The sequence below is a fragment of the Ornithorhynchus anatinus genome, chromosome 6 (assembly GCF_004115215.2).
Source record: "Ornithorhynchus anatinus isolate Pmale09 chromosome 6, mOrnAna1.pri.v4, whole genome shotgun sequence".
Taxonomy (NCBI): domain Eukaryota; kingdom Metazoa; phylum Chordata; class Mammalia; order Monotremata; family Ornithorhynchidae; genus Ornithorhynchus; species Ornithorhynchus anatinus.
In genome coordinates, this window is record NC_041733.1 from 47949735 (window position 1) to 47974591 (window position 24857).

A 24857-nucleotide genomic window follows, 5' to 3' on the forward strand; every position below is an offset into this window, starting at 1 on the left:
ATGAGAACCCAGGTCTCCTGACTCCCAGCTTTGTGTCCCTTCCTGCTAACTCATCCCCTGGATATTTCTTGGTCCGAAATGACAATATTTCTCCAGGAACGCCGTCAGTTTCCCCTTTGACGTAGGTCACTGAGCATCGCTTTCTACTCGGAAAGAGAAATCTGAAGAAATAAACGCAAAAGGTCACAGAGCACAAGGACAGCCGAGGCACAGTCCTGGCTCTTGGATGTATCCGGATTCTGTGTTCCGAGCTATGTAAGGGCTTTTTAAAATGTGCGTGTCATATTTGTGGTTAAATGAAAAAAGCACGCTCTAGGGACCAAATGCCAGATTCCAAAATTTTGCTTCAGTAGCAGTTCTCCGTTCAGGCTGAGCGTCTTAGAGGAAACCACACGGGGTTTGGGTTTTTTTTTTTTTTTGGTTCTCTCCCCCCCTCCACCCCTCTCGGGGGCTGAGGGGAGAACGATGGCCGTCGGGACGGATCAGAGGGGCCGATCTGGGGAGCGAGGGGTGAGGAGGGGGTTTAGGACTGTCATCTGAGAGGAGTCTCAGAGGCTGCTGAGGGGGAGGGTGTTCACGCCACTGATCGGATGGGATAGAGCCCGGGGCCGGAGAGTCAGAAGGACCTGGGTTCTAATCCCGGCTCTGCCCCTTGACTTCCGGGTGTCCTTGGTCAAGTCACTTCTCTGTGCCTCAGTTACCTCATCTGTAAAATGGGGATTAAGCCCGTGAGCCCCCATAGGACAGTGACTGTATAAGCTAACCCAGTGACATCTGTAAAATGGGGACTGTGAATTCCTTATGGGACAGAGACTGTGTCTTGATGGATTACCTCGCTTCTGCCCCAGCGCTTAAAACGGTGCCTGGCATATAGTAAGCACTTAACAGATACCAGGAAAGCAACAGCGACAAAAACGAATGCGCATTTTGGACAATCAGTTCTATCTATTGAGCGCTTATTGTGCGCCGAGCATTACCCTAAGCCCTTGGGGGAGTAGACTGTCTAGACTGTGAGTTCACTGCGGGCAGGGAACGTCTCTGTCTATTGTTGTACTGTCCTCTCCACTGTGCTCAGTACAGTGCTCTGTGCAGAGTAAGTGCTCAGTAAATTCATTCACTCACTCATTTGGTTTTAGTGAGCGCTTACTGTGTGCAGAACACTGTACTAAGCACTTGGGAGAGGACAGCATAACACAAAACAGACACGGTCCCCGCCCACAATGTGCTTTCCGCCTTGGGGGGTTGGGACACGGGCATTAATATAAATAAATCAATGCCAGCTAGGTGCATAAGTACCGTGGGGCCGGGAGCGGGGGAAAGGAGCAAGTCAGGGTGACGCAGAAGGGAGTGGGAGGAGCGGAAAGGAGGGCTCAGGCAGGGAAGGCTGCTTGGAGGAGATGGGCCCTCAGTAAGTCTTTGAAGGTGGGGAGAGCCACTGTCTGTCAGATTTGAGGAGGGAGGGCGTTCCGGGCCAGGCGGGATGTGGGCCAGGGGTCACCGGCGAGATAGACGGGATCGAAGCACAGAGAGAAGATTGGCATTAGGGGAGCCGAGTGCGTGGGCTGGGTTGGAGTTAGGAGAGCAGCAAGGTGAGGTACGAGCGGGCGGTGTAGGTGACTGCTTTAAAGCCGATGGTGAGCGTCCGTCTGACGCGGAGGTGGATGGGCAACCCCTGGAGGTTCTTGAGGAGAGGGGAAAACACAGACCGAATGTTTTTGTAGAAAAATGATGGGAGCAGCAGAGTGAAGCATGGACTGGAGTGGGGAGAGACAGGAGGCCGGGAGGTCAGCGAGGAGGCTGATAGAGTCATCGAGGTGGGAGAGAATAAGTGCACGGATTACCAGGGTAGCAGTTCGGATGAAGTGAAAAGGACAGATTTTAGCTCCGTGGTGAAGGCCGAACCGACAGATTTTAGTGACAGATGGAATATGTGGGTTAAAATGGGAGCGAGAAGGCAAGGAGATTGCCAAGGTTACGGGCTATGAGACAGGAAGGACGGTGGTGCCGTCCACAGTGATGGGAAAGTCGGGGAGGGCGGGGTTTGGGTGGAAAGATAAGGAACTCCTTATCGGACACGTTAGGTTTGGGGCGACGGGAGGGCATCTAAGTAGAGATGTCGCTGGGGCAGGAGGAGACGCCAGACTGCAGCGAGGGGGAGAGTTCGGAGCTGGAGTTGGAGCTTTGGGAATCGTCCACACAGAGGCGGGAATCGAAGCCTTGGGAGCGAATGAGTTCTCCGAGGGAGTGGGCGGAGACGGAGAAGAGAAGGGGACCCGGAACTGAGCCTTGGGGGACCCCCACAGCTAGGGAGTGGGAGGCAGGGGAGGAACCCGTGGAAGAGACAGACCTAAGGGCCGGGAACGCTTCTTCTAACTAAGGCGTCTTCTCTCAAAGGGTTAGTACAGTGCTGGGCACACATTAAGCGCTCAACAAATACCATCGATTTATTGCTGATTTTTTGCTTTATTTATTGCTTCCCCTCCGAGATCGCAAGCTTCTTAATAGCAGGGATCATGCCCACTAACTCTGTCATCCTCTCCCAAGTGCTCAGTCCGGTGTTTGGCACAGAGAAGCAGCGTGGCTCAGTGGAAAGGCCCCGGGCTTGGGAGTCGGAGGTCATGGGTTCGAATCCCGGCTCTGCCACTTGTCAGCTGTGGGACTGTGGGCAAGTCACTTGACTTCTCTGGGCCTCAGTTACCCCATCTGTAAAATGGGGATTAACTGTGAGCCTCATGTGGGACAACCCCATTACCCTGTATCTCCCCCAGCGCTTAGAACAGTGCTCTGCACATAGTAAGCGCTTAACAAATATCAACGTTATTATTATTATTTAGAGAAAGCGCTCAATCAATGCCTCTGATCGATTTACTGATTGCTAGCTCCCGATTTTTAAAATGAAAGAATCAATTGTATCTGAAGATTTTATTCTTGGGAAACAATCAGTGAAGAATTCCAGCAACCAGACTTTGTGGGCTTTCTAGAACATCTCCTATGACGCAAACAGAAGTCCACCCATTTCGAGGTAAAACAGCTCCTTTGGGAGAACTGCCGAGAAACCAGCACACGTAAAAACAGGACAAAAAAAAACCCTGTCTTTTTTATAATCCTCTGATTGTTCACTCTGCCTGGTTTTACTCTGGGTTTTGTCGGCCACGTAGTGTATGGTTTTGGAAAACGCTTTTAGGCTGTTTTTGTTTCGATGGTATTTGCTAAGCGCTTACTATGTGCCGGGCACTGTTCTAAGCGCCGGGGTACATAGAGGATAATCAGGTTGGGCACAGTCCACGTCCCGCACGGGGCTAATGCTCTGAATCCCCATTTTCTGCTTGAGGAAACTGAGGCCCAGAGATGAGAAGCGACTTGCCCAAGGTCACATAGCAGACAAGAGGCAGGGCCGGGATTAGAACCCAGGTCCTTCTGACTCCCAGACCCGGGCTCTATCCGGTCGGCCACGCTGATTTTTCCGAATTGTGCGTCAGCCTCGGAAATGAAAAGCGGGCCTCAAAGCGGTGGCTCAGATTCCCTCCCGTGCAGCCAAATCGAAAACCTAACAACCGCCATCTCCCCAATCCACCCCAAGTCCCTCGGATGTGTTTCTTATGATCCCAGCTAAACTTCCAAACTCCATCCCAGGTAGAAATGAGTTGAGACCACCACCCGGTGCCTAATTTCAGTCAGCAGACGGGAAACAAAGCATGTCGAATCACCGTGACTGGGGGAGGTGGATCGCACTGACAGATGACAATAGCCCCTTTGTGTCCAAGTCAGACTTTAAGCAGCACAGAAGGAAAACGAAACAGCCCGGAGAACTCGGATAACTGGAGGGGGAAGACAATCACTGCAGTGGGAATAGACCGGGAACCCTCTCGCTGAGCAGAAACTCGGCTCCGTCGCTTTCTGCTCTTCGGGTGTAAGTTCTGGAAGCATTAGATTTATAGACTCGCTGACACCTCGGGGGCAAGTCGGAGAAAAATAAAAACGTCGACCGCAAGATGGAAACCACCCCGCCCCCCCCCCCCCCCCCCGCCTCACACGTTTCCCCCACAAGTAACGTTCCGGGTGATGTGGGTTTTCTTCGCGTCTTTAACGGGGAGGGGGGCTGGGATGGTGGTTTCGAGGCTCGGCTCTTGGTTGTGACCCGGGTTTATCGGGGGAATGCCGAGGGGAGGTGTAGCAGAGAATTAGAAGTCGGGCAGCGGAAGGTGAAGAGAGCCCAGGTCCGGACTTAAATCGGACCCGCGGAGATGCTCGTGGTGATGTCTCGAGGGAGAAGCCGAGACGCACTCTGCCTAGATCTTAAGCTCCTTGAGGGCAGGGGTCTTGCTTACCGCCAACTCCCTTGATCGTAAGCCGCTTCGGGGTAAGACCCACCAGAGAAGCAGCGTGGCTCAGTGGAAAGAGCCCGGGCTGGGGACTCAGAGGTCACGGGTTCAAATCCCAGCTCCGCCGCTGGTCAGCTGTGTGACTTTGGCCAAGTCACTTAACTTCTCTGTACCTCAGTTCCCTCAAGTGTAGAATGGGGATTAAGACCTGCGAGCCCCACGTGGGACAACCTGATGACCTTGTATCCTCCCCAGCGCTTAGGACAGTGCTTTGCACACAGTAAGCGCTTAACAAATGCCATCATTATCATTATTAATAGACTGTGAGATCTGATGTGTACATATATATATATCTATATATAATTCTATATATTTATGTTATTATCGATTATTTCTCTTGATGCTATTGATGCCTCTAGTTGTTTTGATGTCCGTCTCCCCGCTTCTAGACCGTGAACCCGTTATAAGCAGGGTTTGTCTCTCTTTGTTGCTGAATTGTACTTTCCAAGCGCTTAGTACAGTGCTCTGCGTGCAGCGCCCAATAAATACGATTGAATGAATGAGGGAATGATCACCTCATTGTGAGCAGGGAATGGGTCTGTTATGTTCATTCGATCTTATTTATTGAGCGCTTACCGCGTGCAGAGCACTGTACTAAGCACTTGGGAGAGGACGACAGGACAATATACGGACACATTCTCTTCCCACAACGAGCTTACCGTCTAAAGGACAAGCTCGTGTCGTTACACCGTCTCTCCCAAGCGCTTAGTACAGTGCTCTGCCCACAGTGGACCGGAAGCTCCTTCAGGGCAGGGATGGTTAGAGAAGCAGCGTGGCTCTGTGGAAAGAGCCCGGGCTTGGGAGTCAGAGGTCATGGGTTCGAATCCCGGCTCTGCCACTCGTCAGCTGGGTGACTGTGGGCAAGTCACTTAACCTCTCTGTGCCTCAGTTACCTCACCTGTAAAATGGGGATTAACTGTGAGCCTCACGTGGGAGAACCTGATATCCCTGTCTCTACCCCAGTGCTTAGAGCAGTGCTCTGCACGTAGTAAGCGCTTAACAAATACCAACAGTATTATCATTATCATTATTATCCTCTCCCAAGCGCTCGGACCAGTGCTTCGCACACAGCAGACTGTAAGCTCCTCCAGGGCGGGGGTGGCGCCTCTTTACTCTACCATACTCGCCCCAGTGCTCAGACCAGTGCTCTGCACACAGCAGACCGTAAGCTCCTCCAGGGCAGGGATGGCGTCCGTCAACTCTATTACACTCTCTCGGTGCTCATTCCGGTGACGATTCCGGGTCCCGATCGGATATCTCCCGGACTGTGAAAAGCGCGCTGGCAATCCCGTCGTCCGGGGAGGGAGACTGGGGAAAGCTAAGCGACAGATCTGACTCACCTCCGTCCGTTGCCGTGACTATCAAAACGAATCGGTCCTTGGTCTCCCGATCCAGACTCCGTACTAGCCGAAGCTCTCCGCTGGAGGAGAGGGTGAAGGCCGTGTCTTCGTTCCCCCCGGCTAGGGAATACGTCAGCTGGCTGTTGACGCCTTGGTCGTCATCTCTGGCTACCACCTACGGAGAAGACCGGCCGGCAAGGAGAGGTGAAGAAGGAACCTCGGGGCTAGGAGGCAGAGGACCTGGGTTCTAATAATGATAATGACGATACCTCAGTGCTTACTATGTGCCGAGCACTGTTGGAAGCACTGGGGAGTCAGATTGGATCCAGGCCCTGTCCCACATGGGGCTCCCGGTCTTCATCCCCATTTGACAGGTGAGGTAACTGAGGCACAGACCGGTGAAGTGACTGGCCCAAGGTCACGCAGCAGGCAAGTGGCGGAGCCGGGATGAGAACCCAGGTTCTTCTGACTCCCGGGCCGGGGCTCTAGCCATTAAGCTGTGCCGCTTCTCTTTGGCCTGCTGTGTGACCTTGGGCAAGTCGTTTCTCTCTGCCTCAGTTCCCCCATCTGCGAACTGGGGACGAAGACTGTGAGCGGTCTGTGGGACAGGGCCTGGGTCCAACCTGATCACCTTGTATCTCCCCCAGCGCTTCGAACAGTGCTTGGCACATAGTGAGCGCTTAACAAGTAGAAGCAGCATGCCCCAGGGGCAAGAGCCCGGGCTTGGGAGTCGGAGGTCACGGGTTCTGATCCCGGCTCCTCCGCTTGTCAGCTGTGTGACTCTGGGCGAGTCACTTCACTTCTCTGGGCCTCAGTTCCCTCATCCGTAAAATGGGGATGAAGACGCGGGAACACCCGATCACCTCGTATCCCCCCTCCAGCGCTTAGAACAGTGCTCGGCACATAGTAAGCGCTTCACAAATGCCAACATTATTATTATTAAGTACCATTGAAAAACAAAGCCATACTTTTATTGTATTTTCCCAAGCACTTAGTACGGTGTTCTGCACCCAGTAAGTTTTCAATAAATTCAACCGACTGATAGGTAAGACTAAAGGGAGAAATCGCCTATGGATAGAGCACAGGGCTGGGAGTCGGGAGACCTGGGTTCTGATCCCGGCTCTGCCGCTAGTCAGCTATGTGACCTCGGGCAAGTCACTTCACTTCTCTGGGCCTCAGTTACCTCATCTGTCAAATGGGGATTAAAACTGTGAGCCCCACGTGGGACAAACTGATCACCTTGTATCCCCCAGCGCTTAGAACAGTGCTTTGCACATAGTAAGCACTTAACAAATACCACAAAAAAAAAAAAAATCACTTCACTTCTCTGGGCCTCACTTTCCCCTTCTCTAAAATGGGGATTGACCACCTTTTCGCTTTCCCCCTTAGACTGTAAGCCCCTTGTGGAACAGGAGCTGTTTCTAGCCTGATTATCCTGCATCTACTCCAGCTCTTGCTGCAGTGCTTAGCACATAGTAATTGCTTAACAAATCCCACCGTTACTATTATTATTATCAGGGGGAGAGGAGTCAGAATCCCATCTGATTAGAAAGGCACTAACAGGTAGTAATGCTTTATTCTTCATGTTTTCGAACCTGCAGGTCCAAAAAGAAATGTATCGATCTACAGATCCAACGGTCTTTTAAACTCTTTAATGACAGGGATCGTGTCTACTAACTCTGTTGCCCTCTCCCAAGCGCTCAGCACAGTGCTCTGCACACAGTAGACAGGAAGTTCCTTGACGACAGGAATCATGCCGGGAATCCGGTTTCTAATTCGGCCTCTACACTTTGCCAGTTGTGTGACCTCGGACAACTCGTTTCATTTCTCTGTGCCTCAGTTTCCTCATCTGTAAAATGAGAATTCACTGCCCGTTCTCCCCACTTCAGCGTGGCTCGGTGGAAAGAGCCCGGGCTCGGGGGTCGGAGGTCATGGGTTCGAATCCCGGCTCCGCCACTTGACAGCTGGGTCACTGTGGGCGAGTCACTTCACTTCTCTGTGCCTCAGTTCCCTCATCTGTAAAATGGGGATTAAGACCGCGAGCCTCACGTGGGACAACCTGATTACCCTATATCTACCCCAGCGCTTAGAACAGTGCTCTGCACATAGTAAGCGCTTAACAAATGCCAACATCATTATTATTATTAATATTATAGACTGTGAGTCCCATGTGGGACAGGAACTGTGTCTGACCTGATCACCTGATCACGCTGATGAGAGGCAGCGTGGCTCAGTGGAAAGAGCACGGGCTTTGGAGTCAGAGGTCATGGGTTCGAATCCCAGCTCTGCCACTTGTCAGCTGTGTGACTGTGGGCAAGTCACTTCACTTCTCTGTGCCTCAGTTACCTCCTCTGTAAAATGGGGATGAAGACCGTGAGCCCCACGTGGGACAACCTGATTCCCCTGTGTCTACCCCAGCGCTTAGAACAGTGCTCGGCGCATAGTAAGCGCTTAACAAATACCAACATTATTATTATTACTATCAGCTCATATCTACCCAAGCTTAAGACAGTGCTCCGCGTATAGTAAGCGCCTACCAAGTACCACGATTATTATTGGTGATGGTAATATTTCTACTTGTTCTACCGTGTTCTCCCAAGCGCTCAGTACCGTATTCTGCACCCAGTAGAGTGTCAGCATCTTGAGGGCAGGGATCGTATCTACCAACTCTATTGTGCTCTCCCAGGCGCTCAGTACAGTGCCCAGCGCAGAGTAAATGCTCAAAACACACCCGTGACTGACAGACTGTCTGGGAAGAGGCCAAAAAAAAAAACAGGAAAAGGGAGCTTTTCCTATAGCCCCACTTTCTAGCAGCGGGGCCTAGTGGCTAGAGCCCGGGCCTAGGAGTCAGAAGGTCCTGGGTGCTAATTCCGGTCCCACCATTCATCTGCTGCGGGACCTTGGCCAAGTCATTTCACTTCTCTGCACCTCAGTTCCCTCACCTGTAAAATGGGGATGAAGCGTGTGAGCCCTGTGTGGACCAGGGACTGTGCAGAGCCTATTACCTGGGATCTACCCCAATGCTCAGCACAGCGTCTGGCATAAAGTGAGCGCCTAACAAATATCACCTTCATCGTTACTAATCTAACCCCAAACCCGTGATTTTCATTTAATAATAATAATAACTCTACAAATAATAATTGTGATAATAATTCCATAATGATTGCAGTAATACTACTAATGATTGCAATAATACTAATGATAATTGTAAGGATAATCATTGCAATAATAATACGAATGCTTGCAATAATGCTAATAATAATCGTAAGGATAATAATTGTTATAATACTAATGAAACCAATGATAAAAATATTTGTGACATCACTCGTAATTGCAATAATGATCATTAAAATCATAAATTGCAATGATATTTCTGATGGTAATTGTAATAATTCATTCAGTTGTATTTATTGAACACTTGCTGTGTGCAAAGTACTGTACTAAGCACTTGGGAGAGTACAGTAATGATAATACTATTAAAATCGGTGATAACCCTAATAATTTCAATAATAATTATAATTATTATCATAACAATATGAATGATGATCATAATAGTAATAGCTGTAATACTAATACTAATAATGATTGTAAGAGCAATAATAATTCTTGTAATGTCAATAATTGGAATAATAATAATCATAATTGTAATCCTATTAACTCTTGTCAGTTGGAATAAAATTAATAATGATGCTAATCATCATCATCATAATACTATCCATAATTGCAAGGCTAATAATCATTACTAATGATTTGGAGGATAATAATCCTTATCCTAATTGTAATAATATCGATAGTGGTGATCGTAATTATAATGATATCAATAAAAATACTCAGCATAATAGTAATAATGATACTGCTCGTGATGATGGTAACGATCACGCGACCGACATCATTACTTCTCGTGATGATGATGATAATACTCATCATAATTGTAATAATGACACCGCTCACGATGACGGTTACGATCGTACGATCCACACGGCTAATAATAATAATAATGATAGTGACGAATGAGGATCTGGGCCGGCCTGACCTGGAGGACGGTCCTCGGGGAGTCTCGCCCGTTCTCGGGCACGTCGAGGGAATAGGGCGACGGGTCGAAGACGGGCGCGAAGTCGTTGACGTCCCCGAGGAGGACGGCGACCAGGGCGGTGGCCGTGCGGGGGCTGCCCCCTCGGTCGGAGGCCTGGACGGTCAGCCGGTACTCGGCCTTCTCCTCGCGGTCCAGGGGCCCGCCCACCGACAGGACCCCGGTGACCGAGTCCAGGCGGAACTCGCGGTCGGCGGCCCCGGCCACGAGGGCGTAGCGCACTTCCCCGTTGGGCCCCTCGTCCGCGTCCGAGGCCGAGACCCTCAGCAGGTCCGTGCCGGCCAGGGCCCCCTCCTCCACCTCCACCTCGTAAGCCCCCCGGGAGAAGACGGGGTCGTTGTCGTTGACGTCCAGCACGACCACCCGCACCTCGGCCGAGGCGGAGAGGGCCGGGCCGCCCTTGTCGGTGGCCACCACGGTCACGGCGAGCTCGGCGGCCTCCTCGCGGTCCAGGGGGCCCACCAGCCTCACCTCGCCGTCGACGGTGCCCACCCGGAAGGCCGGGGCCCCCTCCCCGGCCAGGCTGTACTCCACGTAGCTGTTGGGGCCGCTGTCCGCGTCGGTGGCCTCGGCCCGGAAGACCACCGTGTCGGCCGGGGTGTTCTCCGGGACGTAGGTCAGGTTCGGGGAGACGAAGCGCGGGGGGTTGTCGTTGACGTCCAGCAGGACGACGGACACCTGGGCCGAGGCGGTGAGGCGGGTGGCCGGTGGCGGGGCCAGGTCGTGGGCCTGGACCACCAGGTTGTAGAAGGACTGGCTCTCGCGGTCCAGGGCCCGCCGGGTGCGGAGGACGCCCTCCCGGTCGACGGAGAACTGGCCCAGGGGGTCTCCGGACGCTAGGCCGAACACCAGCCGGGAGTTGAGGCCTGAGGGACGGAAAACGTGGCTTAGTGGAAAGGGCACGGGCTTGGGAGTCTGAGGACGTGGGTTCTGATCCCGGCTCCGCCACTTGTCTGCTGTGTGACCTTAGACGAGCCACTTTACTTCTCTGTGGCTCGGTTCCCTCATCTGTCGAATGGGGATTAGAAGTGTGAGCCCCACGTGGGACGACCTGATTATCCTCTATCTACCCCAGTGTTTAGAACAGTGCTTGGCACATAGGGAGCGCTTAACAAATGGCATAATAACTATTACAATTTATTATTAAAACGGGGGACGGTTGAGGCCCGGACGGAAGGAGCCCGGGCTCTCGTTCTCACTCCGTTTATGGTCGTCTGGTACTCTCCCGAGCGCTCAGCGCCGTGCTCTGGACACGGTCCCCATTCTGGCTCCGCCCTTGGTCTGCTGTGTGACCCTGGGCCTGTCGCTTCACTTCTCTGTGCCTCAGTTACCTCATCTGTAAAACGGGGATTAAAAGTGTGAGCGCCAGTGGGACAACCTGATTACCCTGTATCTAACCCAGTGCTCAGAACAGTGCTTGACACATAGTAAGCACTTAAAAATACCATCATTATTATTATTATTTTTTGTCATTATTGTTTGGGTCTCAGTTTCCTTAACTGTAAAATGGTGATTCAGTCCCTGTTCTCCCTCCTACTTAGATCGTGAGCCCCGTGCAGGGCAGGGACTGGGTCCATTCTGATTATCTTGTATCTACCCCAGTGCTTAGAACGGTGTTTGACACATAGTAAACGTTTAATGAATACCATAAAAAAAGAGTGAGAGGAAGAAGTGAGCGAGGGCTTGTCCTTTCAGCTCCACCACTGGCCTGCTGGAGGACCTTGGACAAGTCTCTCGGTTTCCTCCACGGTAAAATAGGGATTTAATCCCTGTTCTACTTAGACTGTGACCCCCATCTGGGACAAGAACTTTGTCTGACCTAATTAACCCATACCTACCTCAGTGCTTAGAACCGTGTTTGACACATAGCAAGCGTTTAACAGGTAACGTAAAAAAGAGTGAGGGGAAGCAGTGTGGTCCAGTGGACAGAGCCCAGACCTGGGAGCCAGAGGACCTAGGTTCCCTTCCCGGCTTCTCCCCTTGTCTGCTCTGGGACCTTGGGCAAGTCACTAATTCCTCTGTGCCTCAGTTTCCTCATCTGTATAACTTCTTGAGGGGGTCGTTTACACCCTCTCTCTCAACTTCCTCTCCTCCAATTCTGGCCTCGATCCCCTCCATTCTGGCCTCCACCCCCTTCACTCCACGGAAGCTGTCCTCTCTCGGGTCACCAAATGACCTTCTTCTCACCAAATCTGACGGTCTTTAGCCTAATCCTCCTCGACCTCTCAGTCACCTTCGGCACCGTCCAACGTCCCCTTCTCCTAGAAACGTTATCCAACTTCGGCTCCGCAGACACCGTCCTCTCCCGGTTCTCCTCCTATCTCTCTGGCCGCTCATTCTCAGCCTCTTTGACGGGCTCCTCCTCTGCCTCCCACCCCCTAACTGAGGGGGTGGCCCTCCAGGCTCAGTTCTGAATCCCCGTCTATTTTCCACCTACACCCCCTCGGAGAACTCATTCACTCCCCCGGCTTCAACTCCCATCTCCATGCGGATGGTTCCCAAATCTCCATCTCCAACCCTGATCTCTCCTCTTTTCTTGATCATCACATTTCTTCCCGCCTTTGGGGCATCTCTTCTTGGGTGCCCCAGTGACACCTCAAACGTAACATGTCCGAAACAGAACTCCTCCCCTTCCCACCCAGCCCTGCCCTCCCGTCACTGTAAACACCACCACCATCCTCCCTATCTCACAAGCCCTTAACCTTGGCATTGTCCTCGACTCATCTCTCTCATTAAACCCACATATTCAATCTGTCACCAAATCCTGCCAGTTCAACCTCCAGAACAACTGCTAAAATCCGCCCTTTCCTCTCCATCCAAACCGCTCCCCCGATAATCCAAGCACTTCTCTTATCCCACTTTGATTACTGGATCAGCCTCCTCCCCGACCTTCCAACCTCCTGTGTCTCCCCACTCCAGTCCTTACTTCACTCTGCTGCCCGGGTCATTTTTCTCCATCTCTCCATTCCTCAAGAACTGCCCGTCTACCTCCCTCACAGACAGAAACTCCTCACCGCTGGCCTCGAAGGTCTCGATCAGCACTCCCCCTCCTACCTCACCGCGCTGATTTCCGATAACAGAGGGGCTCCTCTGGCACCAGCTGACTCACTGTGCCTCCATCTCATCTATCTCACCGCCGACCCCTTTGCCACATTCATTCATTCCTATTTATTGAGCACTTACTGTGTGCAAAGCACCCTACTAAGTGCTTGGGGGTGGACAATATAACACTAGATGCATTCCCTATCCACAATGAGCTGACAGTTTAGAGGGGGAGACAGACATTAAGATACATAAAGAATTAATAACAGATATATACGTAAGAATCTTGGGGCCGGAAAGGGGGCGATGAATGAGGTGATCAAATCAGGGTGACACAGAAGGGAATGGGAGAAGAGGAGAGGAGGGCTAAGTCAGGGAAGGCCTCTTGGAGGAGACGGGCCTTCGATAAGCTTCGGAAGATGGGGCGAGTCAGTCGGATATGAGGAGGGAGGGTGTTCCAGGCCGGGCCTTAGTGCTTAGAAAAACGCTCTGCACCTAATAAGTGCTCAATAAATACCAGCGATTAATCAATACAATGCATCCTCCCTCGTGACTGCTCAGTAAATGCCTTTACTCCACCAGACCGTTCAATGAGCGTTCACTTTAGCACTGAAACACTCGTTAATGTAACAGAAAACTCTCCGGCGGCCATTAACTAAAAAATGCCAAATTCAGATCTTTCTTTTCAGCCAAGTATGCTTTTTGTGAAGTCTGACATCAGGAGGGCAGAGAGTTGTCAGGGAAGGGTGTTTCAACTCCCTTAATTCATTGAAGCTGACACCAATTTTAAGAGAAAGGTAATAAAAATGTTTGATGTGAACCATTAGTCATGGCTACACTGGGGTTATTTTTTACATTCCTTGTCAGAACCAATAAATACATTCTAATTTCTTACAAACACACGATTGGCTAATGGTCTCGCGAAAATATTTATAACCCTCATAAATCAGGTTTTCTGGTTCTGAAACGTTTTTTGGTAACGTTTCCCGTGAATGAAACCATGGCAACGTAAAAGGCCCTCAAGGTTCCGTTGCTGGGTCACGTGGGGACAATATGGAGTTAGATTGGGTTTTGCCATGGCCCGGAAATTTATCCTCCAGACGTTCTCTAAACGAAACCATCGATTCCAGGTAGACGGCTAGGTTCATCGTAATTGTGATCGGCGGGGTCTCTGTGACGTGCTCGTCATGTGCCAAGCATCGGTCCGAGCGCCGGGGCGGATCCGATCCGATCCAATCAGATTTAATCCTTGCCCTACACGGGACTGGCTATTTTAGGGGGAAGACGTACGGGTACTGACTCTCCGTCTTACAGATGAGGTAACCGAGGCCCAGAGAAGTGAATCGACTTGGCCGAGGCCACCCAGCAGGTCAGTGGCAAAGCCGGGATTAGAACCTAGATCTGCCAACACCCAGCCAGCCCGGTGTTCTTTCCTCTCATCCTTTCCCGCCTTGATGACTGTATCAGCCTCCTTGCTGACCTCCCTCCCTCCTATCTCTCCCCACTCCGGGCCATACTTCAACTCTTCTCGGGTTGCTTTCCTACCCAACCATTCGGGCCAAATCTCCCCGCTCCTCGAGTGATTGCCAATTCATCTCCGCATCAAACACCGCTCACCATCGGCTTTAAAACCTTCAATCACCTCTCCCCCTCCTACCTCACCTCACTACTCTTCTACGACAACCCAGGCTGCACACTTTGCCCCTCTGATGCCAACTTTCTAACTGTACCCCATCTCATCGATCTCGCCACTTACATCACACCCACGTCCACCCTCTGGCCTGGAACGCCCTCCCTCCTCTCTAATCCAACCGATAATTAGTCTACCCACCTTCAAAACCTTATCGAAGGCCCATCTCCTCCAAGGGGCCTTCCGTGACTAAGCCCTCCTTTCCTCTTCTCCCGCCCCCTTCTGCGATACCCTTTATTCACCACTCACACCCTCAACCCCACAGCACTTACGTCCGTATCCATCCTGTATTTATTCGTATTAATGTCCATCTCCCTCTCTAGACTGTAAGATCGTTAATGGGAATGTGTCTACCCATTGTGTTTATTGTTGTAGTGTACTCTCCCAAGCGCTTAGTACAGTATTTTACACACATTAAGCACTCAGTAAATATGATTGAACGAATGAACACTGGGATCCTACATTTCCAAAAAGGAAAGAATAACATGATCATCAGCCAGAGAACAGGCTTTGAAACTAAAACCTTCCCTATGACTGTCACCCACAGGGCTCTTCACTGGAGCTTGTTCAATCAATGGTATTTATTGAGCATTCACTTTGTGCAGAGTACTGTACTAAGTGCTTGGGAGAATACAATACATCAGAATTAGCAGACACATTCCCCCCTCTAGTGAGCTTACCATCTAGAGGTTGTGGGAAGGGAATGTGTCTGCTGACTCTGATGTACTGAAGTCTCCCAAGTGCTTAGTACAGTGCCTGGCACATAATAAGCACTTAACAAATACCATTACAAAAAGAAACTTTTGCCTGTAAGTAGATATTTGAGCTTTAAACCGGGGGCTTCTTGCTGTACCCCCTCAGATGTAAAGAGTCAGTCGATCATATTTATTGAAAGCATACTGTGTGCAGACCACAGACAATAGAACAATACAACAGAAACATTCCTGAGCAGAATCAGCAGCGCTGAATTTAACCAGAATATAGCCAGGGGGTGGGATGCTGTGATGGGCATTTTCATTTTTTGACAGGTCATAATCATTGTGAAGTAAAGGGACATGAATTAAAATTGACAGGTATTTCAAAGTCTCTTTAGTCTCAGGAAGATTCAGGATGAAACTAGGTCATGACCAAAGAAATGTAAAAGAGTTGAAAAAGAAAAGAAAAGCAAATCCCCGAAATTCATGTTTTTGTCGCATGTTGGAAGGGGGGAAATCTTCCAATTTTAGGTTCTAAATGCAAATGAAATGGTAAAGAATCGCATTTGTTCAAGGCAGCCGTTTCGAGAGTTCTCCTAATTAAGGAAATCAACCATGTGAAAAATTAGGCCAGCGAAGAGCATTCCGTTTCTACATCTCCATATAAGGAACCGTAAACCAGGATATCGGATATGGAAGACACACTGTCTTGTGACCGAAAAGACGCTACTGTAATTATGGGCAAGGAAGTCAGTGAAAACCTTTGTAAAGAAGAATTCCAATCTCCAGGCTGGAAGGTGACTGTGGATGCACAGAAAACAATAAGAATAATAATGATCGTGGTATTTGTTAAGTGCTTACTAAGTGCCAGGCACTGTACTAAGCGCCGGGGAGCAGACGAGCAAATGGGGCTGGACACAGTCCCCGTCTCACCTCGGTATTCAGCCCCATTTTACAGGCGGGGTAACCGAGGTGCAGAGAGGGGAAGTGATTTGCCCATGGTCACACAGCAGACAAGTGGCAGAGCCGGGATTGGAACCCAGGTCCGTCTGACCCCCGGGCCCGGGATCTGTCCACTAGGCCGCACCGCTTCTAACGTCGAAAAATGCCTCCATGTGTGAAATCTCGACTTCCTGAACATGTGTGGGCCAACCTTCAAAATGGTGAGGTCTGACTGTGCCCGGATTCTCCCTGGAATTTGTTTTCCCCTTAAGACACTGAGGGTTGTAAGTTCTCCCACCCCTTTCTCACCTGGTCCCTTCTCTGGAACACGCCTTGAACACGCCTACCGATGTTAATCACATTTATTGAGCGTTTCCTGTGTGCAGAGCACTGTACTGAGCGCGTGGGACGGTACAATAGATCAGTAGAGCAGATACATTCCCTACCCACTGTTAGTTACATCTTCTCACAGGTGTTCAATACAGGTGCTCCGCACACCGCATGGCATAGGGTATAATAAATGCCATTACAAAAATCACTTTGCTTCTCTGTACCTCACTTCCCTCCTGTAAATTGGGGATTAAGACTGTGAACCCGTATGGGACAGGAGTGGGGTCCAACCTTATTTACTTGTATCTAACCCGGTGCTTAGTACAGTGCCCAGCACATAGTTAACACTTAACAAATGCCGTAAAAAATAAGTCGCTTTGCTTCTCTGTAGTTCAGTTCCCTCATTTGTAAAATGGGAATTGAAGCCGGGAGCCCTATGTGAGACAGACTGTGTCCAACCTAATTAGCTTGCGTCTTCCCCAGTACTCTGTACAGGGCTGGGCATATATTAAGTACCTAACAGATACTATTTAAAAAAAAAAAAAAATTAGCCATCGTCCTCTGGCACCTTCAGGCCCTGACCACCACCTGGGAGTCAGGAAGCCCTGAAACCTGTAGGCTTAAAACAGCTTCCTGGAAACGCTGAGAAAGATCTCCAGACCGGAAACAGACTCAAACCATTCCCCATCAGCCACGAGGAAAGACGTTTCACAGGCAAGGGGCCAGTTCTGAGCGGCTACTGAGAAGCAGCGTGGCCTAATGGATAGAGCCCAGGTCCGGGAGTCCGAAGGATCTGGGTTCTAATTCCGGCTCTGCCACTTGTCTGCTGTGTGACCTTGAAAAAGCCGCTTCACTTCTCTGGGCCTAAATTCCCTCATCTGTGAAATGGGGATGAAGACTGCGAGTCCCATGTGGGACAGGGACGGGGTCCGACCCGATTATCTCGTATCCACCGTGGTGCTTAGTAAAGTCCAGGACGCATAGTAAGCAGTTAACAGATACCCTTTAAAAAAAAAATGAGCAGGCTTTCTCTGGCAGGCCTTTATCCCTGCCTGGAAGTCAGAAGGCTCTGGGTTCTAATCCGGGCTCTGTCCCTTGTCTGCTGGGTGACCTTGGGCCAATCACTTCACTACGCTGGGCCTCATTTACCTATAAAATGGGAATTGAGACTGGGAGACCTTTGTGGGACAGGGACTGTGTCCAACCCAATTATCTTGTTTCTACCCCATTGCTTGGGGAAGACCCCTTGGAGGAGATGTGCCTTCAATAATGCTTCGAAGGGGAGGGGGAGACTAATTGTCGGATATGGAGAGGGAGGTTGTTGCGGGCCAGAGGGAGGATGCGGGTGAGAAGTAGTGAGATGGACAAGATCGAGGTACAGTGAGAAAGTTGGCATTAGAGGAGCTGAGTGCGTGGGCTGGGTTGGAGTAGAAGAGCAGGGAGAGGAGGTAAGAGGGGGCGAGGGGATGGAGGGTTTTAAAGCCAAGAGTGAGGAATTTTTGTTTGATGTGGAGGTGGAAGGGCAACCACTGGAGGTTCTGGAGGTGTGGGGAAACATGGACTGAACGTTTCTGTAGAAAAATGATGCGGGCAGCAGAGTGACGTATGAGTAGAGAGACGGGAGGTTGGGAAGTCAGCGAGGAGGCTGTCTCAAGTTCCTTTCCTCCGATCCTCTCCTAAACCTCTTCCGATCTGCTTTCCGTCACCTTCACTCCTCAGAGGCCACCTCCTCTCAAAGGTCACGGATGATCTCCTTCTTGCCCAATCCGACGGCCTCTACTCCACTCTAATCCTCTTGACCTCTCCGCTGCCTCTGATGCTGTCTCCCACCCCCTTCTTCTGGGAGACGTTATTCAACCTCAGCTCACAGGTACCGGTCCTCTCCTTGTTCTCCTCTTATCTCTCTGGCAGCTCATTCTCGGGCTCTTTGGCGGGCTCCTCCTCGGCCTCCCGCCCCCTAACTGTGGGGGTCCCTCGAGGTTCAGTTCTGGTTCCCCTTCTGTTCTCCAGCTACACCCATTCCCTTGGAGAATTCATTCGCTCCCATGGCTTTTACTCCCACTTCTATGCGGAGGATTCCCAAATCTCCGTCTCCGGCCCCGATCTCCCTCCCTCACTGCAGTCTCGCTTTCTCTCCGGCCTCCGAGACATCGCTACTCGGATGTCCTGCTTTCAGCTCAAACTTGAGCTCCTTATCTTCTCACCCATACCCTGTCCTCTCCCTGACTTTCCCATCTCTGTAGAAGGCACCGCCCTCCTTCCCGTCTCGCAAGACCAGAGGCTTGGCGTTATCCTAGACTCCTCTCTCTCATTCATTCATTCAATAGTATTTATTGAGCGCTTACTATTTGTAGAGCTCTTTGTAGAGTACTATTTGTACTAAGCGCTTGGAATGTACAGTTCGGCAACAGATAGAGACAATCCCTGCCCACTGACGGGCTTACAGTCGTATCGGACTGTATCGGACTCTCATTCAACCTACATGTTCAATCTATCTTTAAATCCTGTTGGTTCAACCTTCCACAACATCGCTAAAATCCCCCCTTTCCTCTCCATCCAAACTCCCACTTTAATCCAAGCACTTTTCTTAACCCGCCTTAATCACTACAATTTGATTAGGTTGTATCTACTCCCAGCGCTCAGTACAGTGTCCAGCACATAGTAAGGGCTTAACAGATACCATTTATTTAAAAAATCTGAGGATGGGGAATTTTGTCTGACTTTCTCCCTGAATTCCACCTCTCTTCCCCATCTCGGCTTGCCAGAAACACTCCCATTGGAATTCTGAGATTCCAGCCTTGATTCTGAAATGTTCCAGGGTTCTGAGCGAAGCCCAGAGCCAACTGGCTGAGGGTGACAGTTTCTGGTACTATCTCTTCTCTCCCATTAGATTGAAAGCTCCTTGAGGGCTGGGATTGTGTCTACTAACTCTAGCGTCCTCTCCCTAGCATTTAGTACAGTGCTCTGCACAAAGTAGACTGGACTTGGGGGCTGGGATCTTGTCAACTAACTCTGTTGCCTTCTCACAAGGCCTCAATCCAGTGCTCAGCACACAGTAGACTGTCAGCTCCTTGAGGATAAAGATCGTGCCTACTAATTCTACTATAGTCTTTCAAGCGCTCAGTACAGTGCTCTGCACACAGCAGACCGTTGGCTCCTTGAGGGCTAACTCTATTTTCCTCTCCCAAGTGCTCAATGCAGTGTTTTGCACACAGTACCCTGTAAGCACCACGAGGGACGGGATCCCGTCGACTAACTGTTTTACATTCTCATTCAATCATTCGATCGTGTTTATTGAGAGCTTACTGAGAGCAAAGCACTGTACTAAGCGCCCGGGAGAGGAAACGCCCAGTTCAGTGTCTCTCACACAGCGGGCGCTCCCTAAGTACCACTGCTGGATCGATTCAGTCAGACCTTAAGCAGTTACCGAACGACGTTTCGCCCTCCGTGATCGCTTCCTCCCCCCTCCAGGGCATCCCGCGTAAATTTCCGACACCGTCTTTCCGCGACACCGTTCTCCGGCGGACGGGAGGCCTTACCGTCGTCCGCGTCGGTGACGTTGAAGGTGAGAATGCTGGACCCGACGGGGAGATCTTCCATCAGCGTGGTGCTGTAGGAGGACGAGGCGAAGACGGGGGCGTTGTCGTTGACGTCCAGGATGTTGAAATAAACCCTGACGGCAGTGAAGAGGCCGGCCCCGTCCCGGGCCTGCACCGTGAGGATGAAATAACGCTGTCCCTCGTAATCCAGGGGCTGGGTGGAATTGAAGACCCCGGTGACGGGGTTCAGGAAGAAGGCGGCGTCTCCGTCGTCTTCGCTCACTACGTAGGTCACTTCTCCGTTGGTTCCCGAGTCGGGGTCGGTGGCTGAGATGGAGGCCACGAGGGAACCTGAGGACGTCCGGGAGGGAGAAGAGTATGTAGAAAGCGCTTCAGTCAGTCGATCGTATTTACGGAGCGCTCTGCACGCAGGTAAGCGCTCAATAAATACAATCGACTGGAGTGGGAGATAGACATTATTCATTCATTCATTCAATAGTATTTATTGAGCGCTTACTATGTGCAGAGCACTGTACTAAGCGCTTGGGATGAACAAGTCGGCAACAGATAGAGACAGTCCCTGCCGTTTGACGGGCTTACAGTCTAATCGGGGGAGACGGACAGACAAGAACAATGGCACTAAACAGCGTCAAGGGGAAGAACATCTCATAAAAACCGATGGCGACTAAATAGAATCAAGGCGATGTACAATTCATTAACAAAATAAATAGGGTAACGAAAATATATACAGTTGAGCGGACGGGTACAGTGCTGTGGGGATGGGAAGGGAGAGGTGGAGGAGCAGAGGGAAAAGGGGAAAATGAGGCTTTAGCTGCGGAGAGGTAAAGGGGGGATGGCAGAGGGAGTAGAGGGGGAAGAGGAGCTCAGTCTGGGAAGGCCTCTCGGAGGAGGTGATTTTTAAGTAAGGTTTTGAAGAGGGAAAGAGAATCAGTTTGGCGGAGGTGAGGAGGGAGGGCGTTCCAGGACCGCGGGAGGACGTGACCCGGGGGTCGACGGCGGGATAGGCGAGACCGAGGGACGGCGAGGAGGTGGGCGGCGGAGGAGCGGAGCGTGCGGGGTGGGCGGTAGAAAGAGAGAAGGGAGGAGAGGTAGGAAGGGGCAAGGTGATGGAGAGCCTCGAAGCCTAGAGTGAGGAGTTTTTGTTTGGAGCGGAGGTCGATAGGCAACCACTGGAGTTGTTTAAGAAGGGGAGTGACATGCCCAGATCGTCTCTGCGGGAAGATGAGCCGGGCAGCGGAGTGAAGAATAGACCGGAGCGGGGCGAGAGAGGAGGAAGGGAGGTCAGAGAGAAGGCCGACACAGTAGTCTAGCCGGGATATAACGAGAGCCCGTAATAGTAAGGTAGCCGTTTGGGTGGAGAGGAAAGGGCGGATCTTGGCGATATTGTAGAGGTGAAACCGGCAGGTCTTGGTAACGGATAGGATGTGTGGGGTGAACGAGAGGGACGAGTCAAGGATGAGGGACGAGTCAAGGATGACATTAGCATAGACAGAGATGCAGCGTGGCTTAGTGGATACAGTACGGGCCTGGGAGGCAGAAGGATCCCAGTTCTAATCTCAACTCTGCCACACGTCTGCCGCGTGACCTTGAGCAAGTCACTTAGGTTCTCCGGTCCTCAGTGACCTCGACTGTAAAATGGGGATTAAGACTGCCAACCTCATATGGGACAGGGACCGTGTCCAACCTGATTAAGTTGTATCTACCCCAGTGCTTAAATCAGTGCCTGGCACGAAATAAGCGTTTAACAAATACCGTAATTATTAATTATTATTATTAATGAATAAATAAATTACAGACATGGACGTGAGTGCTGTGGGGCTGAGGGAGGGGGAGGAATTCAGGGAGCAAATCCAAGTGTGAGGGCGATGCAGAAGGGAAAGGGAGCAGGGCGGTGAGGGCTTAGTCGGGGTAGATCTCTTGGTCCACTGGACTCTGTCAGGGGTTGGGAGCCAGGCAAACCATCAGGGCTATTTATTGAGTGCCTACTGTGTGCAGAGCACTGTACCAAATGCCTGGGAGAGGACAGAATAACCGAGTCAGTAGACACACTCTCCGACCACAAGGAACTTTCAGACTAGAGTGAGAGAAAGACATTAATATAAGGAATAAATAAATTATGGGTACGGATATAAGTGCTGTGGGGCTGAGGGGGTGGGGGGGGTTTAAGTACCCCCCGCAGACTGTAAACCCGCCTTGGGCAGGGAAGGTTTGTGTTTATTATTTAATTGGACTCTCCCAAGCACTTATTACAGTGTTCTGCCACAGTAAGTGCTCAGCAAATACAACTGAATGAATGAAAGAGTGAATTAAATTAAGGGAGCAAAGCCAAGGGCGAAGCAGAAGGGAGAGGGAGGAGGGGAAAAGCGGATCGGCCTTCCGGTAAAACCAGATGGATTCCCGGACCACCCCGAGGCCTCGTCCTCTCACCTGGGGCCGTGTCCTCCAGGACGTCGAAGGAGTAGACGGGGCGGGTGAAGCGGGGCGCGTGGTCGTTGACGTCGCTGACGGTGATGTTGACGCGCACGTCGGAGGACTGGAGGCCGTCGTCCGCCCGGACGAGCAGGGAGTATTTGGAGCGTCGTTCCCGGTCCAGCTTGCGCGTGGCGATGAGGTCGCCGGACTCCGGGTCCACCCGGAAGCTTCCGTCCGCTCCGCTGACGATGCTGTATGTCACCAGGGCGTTGCCTCCCTGGGGACACCGGGGGAGACCGATACCCGTCAGTCGGGGAAGACCCACGGCGGGGCCGGGGTGGAGAGCCAGCACGGGGGTGTTGGGGGAGACAAGGTTTGTTCATTCAATCGTGTCGATCGAGCGCTTACTGTGTGCGAAGCACCGGACTAAGCCCTTGGCAGAGAACAGAGTCACGTCCGTGATCGTGTACCAACAATAATCGTAATAATTGGGGTATTCTCTGTGCCAGGCACTGTACTAAGCGCTGGGGAAAATACAAAGTGATCAGATAAGGCTTATGGTTATATTGTACTCTCCCGAGCGCTCGGCTGGGAAGCAGCACGTTGCAGTGGATAGAGCCCTGGCCTGCGAGTCGGAAGGTCCTGGGTTCTAATGCCGGCTGGGTGAAGCTGGGTGACCTGGGACAAGTCGCTTCACTTCTCTGGGCCTCAGTTCCCTCATCCGGAAAATGGGGATTGAGACGGTGAGTCCCGTGTGGGACGGGGACTTGGTCCAACCCGACTATCTCTCATCTACCCCAGCGCTTGGAATAGCATCTTGGATGTAAGAAGCTCCTAACGAATATCGTAAGAAGGAGATGTTTCCCATTTACAGGTGCCGCTCTTAATTTCATAGTGATTCTGATTTTAGCCATGGACAGTGGGAGAAAATCAGCAAGGCCATAGCATCTCAAAGCCCAAATTCTTTGAAAAGATTATTTGCGAAGGAGAATGAATTTAAGTCACAGTAATCCATTAGGAAAGTCTACTACTACTACTACTAATAATGATGATGTTGGTATTTGTTAAGCGCTTACTATGTGCAGAGCACTGTTCTAAGCGCTGGGGTAGATACAGGGTAATCAGGTTGTCCCATGGTAGCTCACAGTTAATCCCCATTTTACAGATGAGGTCACTGAGGCCCAGAGAATTTAAGTGACTTGCCCACAGTCACACAGCTGACAAGTGGCAGAGCTGGGATTCAAACCCATGACCTCTGACTCCCAAGCCCAAGCTACCCAGCAACAGGTAGCTTGATTCTATCGGTCTTCTGCACTGGGTTGAAAAAGGCACTGTGGGAGGAAATGGTACGGTTTAACCGAAACATTCAGTGAGAGTTTTAGATGGCCCAACTGACCACAGATAGGTCATATTTGACCCTTGCAGCAAGGACCTCTATTCTTCTCTTAATTTAGTCCAGCCTATAAAAGCATCCCCATTTAATGCTAGCTCGACTGAATCCCAAATTCTGGTAAATTAGGTCCGAGGGCCCTGACATTAAAAAATAGTTGAAATCCACCGTATGCCTCGTCTGGTTTCCTTAAATTCCAATCTGCACCCTGACCGAAAGAATTAGCAGAACACCAGAGGCCTTGCTCAATCAAGCAATCGATCATATTCATTGAGCGCTCACCGTGTGCAGAGCAGTGTGCTGAGCACGCGGGATAGTACGAAATAGAGTTGGTAGACACGTTGCTTGTCCCCACAGAGTTTCCAGTCTAGAGAGGAGCTCAGTGGGAGGGAAGCCATTTCATTTCAAACTGAGCATGGTCTCCGCCCAACCGATGGGGTGAATTAGTAGAAAAAAATGGCTGCTTGAAAACTTCTGGCTAAGAGTCATGATTTAATTAACTGACGCGAGAGGTCTTCTTACTTATTGAATATCCCAAAATACCCTCAAAATACTGAGGGAGAGACAGCTCATGTTTCAGTGGCACAGGAGTGGAAGTCAGACTGGCTGTCTGGTCTCCAGAGGAAATAAACAGAAAAAACGCACGTGGAAGGAATTTTCAAAGTAAATAGTTATAAATTGCAAATACATTCTATGGCTTTAAGGAACATTTTAAAAACAAGTGTTGCCCTATGAAAACAAAATGTAATCTTCCCAGTGTATTGGAAATAGAGCCACGCCGTTTATATAGGAAAATGGAAAACTAACAGAATCACAGGCTTCCTGAAAGGTCGGTGTCTTTATCGACACGTGTTTCCAATGATATTTCAATCATTCTAAACCCACGCTTCCTTTGCCCATCTTCTACTCTCCCGGATCAGGCTGGAGTTATTCTGACAAGCCAGACACTCTGGAGACGACGTACAGTGGGCGTGTCAACCAATT

The 24857-nt window shown here is 50.7% G+C and overlaps 1 protein-coding gene across 1 annotated transcript in view; it reads right to left on the bottom strand.

Annotated features, from left to right (window-relative positions):
- Positions 1–24857, bottom strand: part of FAT4 (FAT atypical cadherin 4) — a 139618-nt gene that overhangs the window by 50215 nt on the left and 64546 nt on the right. Inside the window, 4 exon segments of the mRNA XM_029067234.1 lie at positions 5723–5897; positions 9756–10678; positions 20051–20401; positions 22499–22760. Of these exon segments, the coding sequence (XP_028923067.1) occupies positions 5723–5897; positions 9756–10678; positions 20051–20401; positions 22499–22760 (1711 nt within the window).